Consider the following 7259-nt stretch of genomic DNA (forward strand, 5'->3'; position numbering starts at 1 on the left):
AGCCGGGGGCCCCCCCCCCCCTTCCCTTGAGGGGGAAACCTCGGGAGGGGGGGGGCCCCCGGGAAGGGGAAGCTTGGGGGCCCCCCCGCCTTGTTTGGGGGCCCCCGAGGAGGAGCCGAGCGAGGAGTGGGAGGCGGAGCTGCCTGCTGCTGCTGCCGCTGCTGCTGCTGCTGCTGCAGTGCCGGACTACGGGGCCCTTTACCGGGCAGTGAAGAGGGTTTGGGAAACTCCGCTGCTGCAGCGGCACTTGGAGTTAAGTATGGAGAGAGAAGAGCTGCTGCACTTGTGGCAGGCAAAGAAAGACAGGAGTTTGCGGCGCTGCAACAGCTACTTCTTGTCGCGCAGGCCTTCTGCTGCTGCTGCTGCTGCTGCTGGCTGCCCGCAGCAGCAGCAGCAGGAGGGGAGCCCGCTGGTGCCGCCCTCGCCCACTTTGCTGTTTCCTGGAAGCAGCAAAGAGGCCCTCCGGGGCACTTCTGCTTCGGCGTCGACGACGCCGCCGCCTGCTGCAGCTTCTGCTGCTGCTGCTGCAGCAGCAACGCCGGCTGCCGCGGCGGCGCTGGGCGCGGCGGAGACGCCCGCGGCTGCTGCTGCAGCAGGGGGCCCCGGGGGCCCCGGGGGCCCCTGTCTCTCGCTGCTGTCGCACAGCTTCTACTCAGCAGCAGCAGGAAAGTGCTTCTTGGAGTTCCAGGCCATGGGGGCCGAGCTGCTGACGCTGCAGCTGCTGCTGCAGGAGCGGGCGGACTGCTGCTTCTCGGGTGTACAGACACCCGGCGTGGTGGAGCGCGCGGGGGCCGTGCTGCAGCAGTACGTGGCGCAGGCTGCTGCGATCCGGGACAGTTTGTGGGGTGTTTACCTGCGGTGTACGTACACCCCGGAGGGGCCCCTTTTCTCCAGAAACCCCCAACTGAACTCCAAGTACTTGTGGGGTTTGCGGCGGCTGGTGGGGGCTGGGGTGTACGCGCAGCAGGAGATGCAGCAGTTCGTGAGTTTCACGCGCAGCACGGCGCTGCAGCAGCAGCAGCAGGCCGCAGCAGCAGCAGCAGCAGCCAGCAGCAGCAGAACCAAGCGCCTCGCGCTCCTCAGACGCACTTCTGCAGAAGCTTTAATTCCTTTCGAAGTTTATCTTGTCTTTGCCCCTCCTGCATGCGGCTTCGCGCAAAGCCCCAAGCCCACTGCGCGGGCGCGCCAGGCGCCCCCCAGCGCTCTCTTTGCTGCTGCTCTCAGAGCAGCAGCAGCAGCAGCTGCTGCTGCTGCTGCTGCTGCGGCGAAGAAGGCGGCGCCTGGCGCTGCGGCGGCGGCCGCAGACAGGGACGACGCCGCCGGAGCAGCGGCAGCAGCTGCTGCTCCTCCTGCCGCAGGCCCCGCGGAAGCAGCAGCAGCAGCAGCGACGCCAAGAGCAGCAGCAGCAGCGACGCCAGCAGCAGCAGCAGCAGCAACGGCGGAGACGGAGAAGCAGCTGGGCGCGCTGCGGCTCACAGACGCGGAAGGAACTGAAGGCAAATGAATTGGCATTTTCGATCAAATAAAACTTCTTTAAATAAATAAAACTGCTTAAAATAAATAAAACTTCTCAACATTAATTGTACTTAAATGCAGCAGCTGCTGCACGGGACTGCAGCAGCTGCAGCACGGGACTGCAGCAGCTGCAGCACGGAACTGCAGCAGCTGCAGCACCTCCTGTCTGCACACCGCAACTTCCAGGTGTACGTACACCGCGTGTCAGTTCTGGCCACATTCCTGACAGGCCATGCATGCATGCATGCATGCATGCATGCATGCATGCATGCTTGCATGCTTGCATGCAAGCATTCGAGGCCTGCATGCATGCGTTCCAGGTGTGCACGCATGCATGCATGCATGCAGTCGAGCCCCGCTTGCATGCATGCATGCATGCATGCATGCAAGCAGAGGCTGCGCTGCAGGCCTTTTTGCTGCTGCGGCGCATGAGGGTATGCGTATAATGAATATCTGCTTGTATATCTTTACCCCGTGTAAAACAAATATAATATATTAAATATACAATAAATATATAATAAATATAATGTATATAATGTACATAATGTATATAATAACTGCACTTTATTTAATATATGAAATATATGTAATGCGCACAAATATATTTCGTTTTATAAATGCAACGCTTTTATGTAAACAGCAGTTTTATAATAAATAAACTAAATGTGTAAATGGGGCTTTATAGGCGTTTTTTATTATTATAGATATAATATATTCATTATATGATATATTATATGAATGATGCCATATAAACCTAATATATACATTATGTATATGTTTATATTTAAGTCGAAGTATAATTCTAAAATATATTATATATATGTCTCGGCTGTCTGTACACCAGAATGGTTTTGGGGCGTGCATGCGTACACTGTACACACGCGCATTTTCTGTAATATAATTAAGTGCAAATAAATGCAAATAAATATAAATAAATACAAATAAATATGAATAAATATAAATAAAGACAAATAAATGAAAACAAACAAATGCAAATGAATGGGAGTTTTATGCTTTTATTAAGTTGTGTATATAGATAGCAATGCACACGGTGTATAGCCACTGTGTGTGTTTACTTCATTTATATATATTTATATTTATACATATATTTGTATATTTACATGTATAATATATTTATATATACAGCTCTGTATATAAATATATTTCTACATATATTCATATATGTATATATCATATATATATATATATATATGATATATATATATATCATATATATATATATATAATATATATATATTATATTCATACATATATTTATATATAATGTATACATCATACATATATATATATGTATAATATATTTATATATACAGCTGTATACATAAATGTATTTATACATATATTTATATAATGTATACGTATATATGTATATGTGTGTGTGTGTATATTTATATATACAATAAAAATGGAGTAAAAAGCATATATATACATAACAAATCAGGAAGAAAAAAAAATATATATATGCATATATATACAACACATGTATATATATATATATATATCAAATACGGAAAAGAAGTATATGGTATATATATATGTATATATATATATTTCATATATATATACACATACATATATGTATATATCTACGAAGATAAGACTACGGAGTTCTTTGGGCCGGGCTTTGGCTGGGGCTCCGAAGGGCTTTTCCATTTTCAGCTCTGCATGCGCATGCAGAGCTGCTGAAGTTTGCTGCATGCAGAGCACATGCATGCAGATTGCAAGCATGCAGAGCGCATGCATGCAGCGGCCAGAAAGAGCCGGACCAGACCAGTGGTCCAGTGCAGCGCAGGCGCATGCACTCTTTGGCTGCGGTGTATGGACAGCGCAGGGGGCAAAGTGCTCAGAGTCTTTTGGCGGACAGTCTGTCTGCCAGAAGAACCGAAGTTGAGCCAAATGCATGCAGAAAACAGCAAATAATGCATGCAAAGGAGAAGGTAAATGCATGCCGAAAGCAGCAAATAAATGCATGCAGGAAGGAGGAAATAAGCGCATGCAAGTTGGTGAATAAATGCATGCGAAGGAGGGAATAAACGCATGCGGAGGAGTGAATAAACGCATGCACAAAAGGCCTGCATGCGCGCATGCGTGGCCCCGGGCGCTTTCCACCTAGTCTATGATAATTATATCTTTTCGAATTTATTTATATTTATTTTTATCATCGTCTCAAGAAATGCAGGTCGCTGCATGCTTGTGGTGTCTGGACACCACCCATGCACGCTGCGCGGGCTGGTTGAGGTGTACGTACACCCCAACGGGAACGAACACAAAACTGCACTTTTCCACTTCAGCCTTTTTGGGGCTTTTGTTCCTCTCAAAGCAGAGGGACTCGAACGCTGTCCCTTCTTTTTTTGCCTAACCACTAAACCCTAAACCCTAAACCCTTGACGCAGGCAGCTGCGGGCGGGCGAGCTCCCGAGGAAACCTTGCCGCCACGCCCAAGACGCCGCAAACCCTAAACCCTAAACCCTCTGGCTCGGCCTGACTCTAAAAATCCGCGTTGAGGCCCAGAGGCCCCTTGTGTTTTTGCAGCACTGCTGCTGCAGGCACTGAAGCAGCAGCAGCAGCAGCAGCAACAGCAGCAGCTGCTGCTGCAGCCGCTGCTGCTAGCCCGCAAAGCCGCTCGCGGTGTACCTACACCCGAGCGGCCCCCACCCCACAAGTTGCATGCAGCAGCAGATGATGGCAGCAGTTATGCCATTAGACTAAATAAGTCTATTTGAATGAATAAAGATGCAAAAAAGTGAATATACATTTATATTACATGCTTAATTCCAAATAAGTGCAAATATCCTGCATATTATTTCCCGAACTTTTCCTTTTTGTGCATTTATTCATTTTTTCTGGAATACACTTTTGCATTCATGCTTTATATCCAGGAGAAGCAAAAGCTGACTGCAGCAGCTCAAAGCCTGATTCACTTTTGAATATATTTCGGCACATTTGCACATCTCAATTTGCACATATTTACGAATATTTGAACACATTTGAGGATACTTGCATGCAATAATTAAGGGTATTTGCATGCATTGCATGCAACTACTGTGGGTATTTGCATGCACTTAAGGACACTTGCACATATTTCGAGGCATTTGGACCTAATTGTGAGTACTGCATGCGCCTGGGGCCCCTTGCAAAAAGCACTGTACGTACACCGCAGTTTACGTACACCGCGCGCAGTGTACATACACCGCCTTCGGGTGTACGTACACCGCAGTCAGGCGTCCACGCCCGTCAGCAGCCGCGCGTACTTCTCGTCGCTGATTTTTTTGGTTTTGTGAAGATGCTTTAAGTGCTGTCGATAAAAGAAAGTGGTCCGGCTCGGCTTCGAGCTGTAGTCTTGCTGGCCTGCCCAGGTGCAGGCTGCGGCCCCTGCGGCGTGCAGAAAGTTGCAAAAAATTCAAAAATGAAGTTAAGACCCAAACACTCAACTGCATGCAGGTTTGAAGCAATTGGTGGCATTTTTTGTTCAAAAAAGAAATTAAATGCGCAAAAAAGCGAGAAAATTCAAAAAATTCCAGTTGAATCGCATGCAGCATGTCCTGACAAGCTGTTCAAATGGCTGGAAAGCGTCAAGATCTGAAGCACCAAAACACTAATATTCATTCCAATTTAATTTTCAATTTAATTCAGAAAGGTAAAACGCAAGAAAGTCGTTTAAATGCAGCTTTGCAGTGCTTGGAAACGCGGCGTGAGTCCGCAGTGGCAAAAGCGGTAGTCTTAAGGAATCGGGGCAGAAACAGGAGTAAAAAACAAATTAAAATGGGGTTATAGCACATCAATTGAAAGCAAATGAAAAGACGCATTCATCTGTGAAGAAAGAAAACAAAAGGACGAGAAAAGTGGCGAAAAAAACGGAGAAGAATGATTCGGGAACTGTGCGGAACAGGGTGTGCGTTTCAGGTGTACAGACAGACCTAGGCCGAACGCCGCCGTGCAGTAAAGCCGCATCCACCTCACTTTATCGTGTGAAAGTCGGGGAAACAATTTCCAAAGGACTCTTTGCGAAGTAAATATCATTTTGGGAGCAAGTTACGCGGAGTTCCGCTCAAAAGAAAGAAAAACGGCCAGAAGCGGCAAAACGCGCAAAACTGCCCCTCTTCGCGAATTTCGCGGTTTAATTCAAAGAAAACTTCAAAACTTTTGCAAATGTATTTACTTCAGAATCCCTCAAATCCAATTCAACTCCAAACGCTGTCACCGACAGCCCAGCCAATCTGCGGCGCATGCAGCCAGCCATCCACTGCGTTGTTTACTTTTCTACTTTTCGGCTTTTTGCCCTTTTGCTGGCTTCCCACGAGGCTACTGCGGGCTGATTAGTTATTTAAATACGTTTTTAGAAATTAAATGATGTTAAATACTTAATCAGTTGCCTTTTTAAAGTTGTTACTCTCTGCAAATGTCTACAGCTGCGAGGCGAGTTCAGCAGCTCGGGTGTATGTACAGCTCACGCTGCAGGAGCAGTTTAGTAAAGTTGACATTTTTGCTCAAATTAATTAATCCTTTAGGCTTCAATTCGTCAATCTATTAGACACCAATTAGTCCATTTGTAGACAACATTTGCAGCAGGAAGCCGCAATAATTGTTCAGAACGAGCCCCGCGGCGTCTGCATTCTGCGGTGTACGTACACCGCGCGAGCTGCTGCACAGCGCCACCAGGGTGTACTCGCACCTCGTGGAGTGTACGTGCAGCTTTTGAGCTGCCGATACACCCCGTGAGATGTCCTGAACACCTCGTGGAGTGTGAGTACACCTCGTGGCCCAAACATGCATGCACGCCGTGAGGTGCGAATACACCTCGCGGGTGTACAGACACCCGGCGAGTGTACGTAGACCCCAGATACGGCGCGGAGCCCCGCCCCACCTGGAAACAGTTTCTCAGTTAGCAGCAGCAGCAGCAGCAGCAGTTTGTAGCTTTAGAATCAGAGCAGCAGCAGCAGCAGCTCCCCTGTCTTTGTTCGTTTATTTCAAAACATTGGGTTTTTTGGTGCTTTATTTTGGCGCTCTGCAGCACAGCTCCCATTAAACAAAAATAAAACATAAGTGCTGCTCTTGTTTGCAATTAGTCGAGTTTGGCCTGCAGACAGCAGCAGCTGCGGTGTACATACACCTGCTGCGGTGTACGTACACCTGCTGCGGTGTACGTACACCTGCTGCGGTGTACGTGCGCCTGCCGAGGTGTACGTACACCGCAGTTCCCAGCTGCCAGCAGGTCCACTTGGTGGAAGAGGCCACTTAACAAAAGTGGATTCTAAAAGACGAGATGAAGCAGAACCAAAACACAAAACTTGAAACAAAGTGAATTCTGAAAGTTGAAGATACTCCAGAAACAAAAGCACGAAACTTAAAACTAATTCGAGCTGTACGTACACCTGCACACGCCGCACACGCACTGCCCACAACGAACCTCCACCGCAGCGCGTCTACGCTGCAGCAGCAGCAGCTGCTGCTGCTGTTGCTTGTTGCTTGCTGCAGCAGCAGCAGCAGCAGCGGGTCCTCCCAAGCCTGTCGCTCGGCCGCTCCTGGCGGCGGGCAGCAGCAGCCGAGAGTCTCCCGAGCCACTGAAGAGATGAGGCCGAGTAAAACGCTTGCCTCTGCTGGCGCTGCAAGCTCTGCTGCTGCTGCTGCTGCTGCCGCTGCCGCTGCAGCAGCATCCCCACGGCCGCCGCGGCAGCAGCCCCCCCGCCCCGCCGCCCGCCGGCAGCAGCCGCTGCGCTGCTCCC

The 7259-nt window shown here is 48.8% G+C and overlaps 3 protein-coding genes across 3 annotated transcripts in view; 1 reads left to right on the plus strand and 2 right to left on the minus strand.

Annotated features, from left to right (window-relative positions):
• The window catches only part of ETH_00016650 (uncharacterized protein), a gene marked incomplete at both ends in the record, with an annotated part of 1955 nt that extends 451 nt beyond the window's left edge, over nt 1–1504 (plus strand). Inside the window, one exon of the mRNA XM_013373205.1 lies at nt 1–1504. Coding sequence (XP_013228659.1) covers nt 1–1504 — 1504 coding nt within the window.
• A 3249-nt stretch (nt 1505–4753) lies between these two features.
• On the minus strand, nt 4754–5556 carry ETH_00016655 (uncharacterized protein; the record flags this gene model as incomplete). Its single annotated transcript, XM_013373206.1, has 2 exons — nt 4754–4908; nt 5454–5556. 2 exons carry the CDS (start codon nt 5554–5556, stop codon nt 4754–4756), a joined length of 258 nt encoding a protein of 85 aa, XP_013228660.1.
• A 1403-nt stretch (nt 5557–6959) lies between these two features.
• The window catches only part of ETH_00016660 (uncharacterized protein), a gene marked incomplete at both ends in the record, with an annotated part of 3965 nt that continues 3665 nt past the window's right edge, over nt 6960–7259 (minus strand). Inside the window, one exon of the mRNA XM_013373207.1 lies at nt 6960–7178. Within this exon, the coding sequence (XP_013228661.1) occupies nt 6960–7178 (219 nt within the window). The remainder of the gene's footprint in view (nt 7179–7259) is intronic.

This window comes from Eimeria tenella, genomic scaffold, assembly GCF_000499545.2.
Source record: "Eimeria tenella Houghton genomic scaffold, Eth_scaff124, whole genome shotgun sequence".
NCBI classification, from domain to species: domain Eukaryota; phylum Apicomplexa; class Conoidasida; order Eucoccidiorida; family Eimeriidae; genus Eimeria; species Eimeria tenella.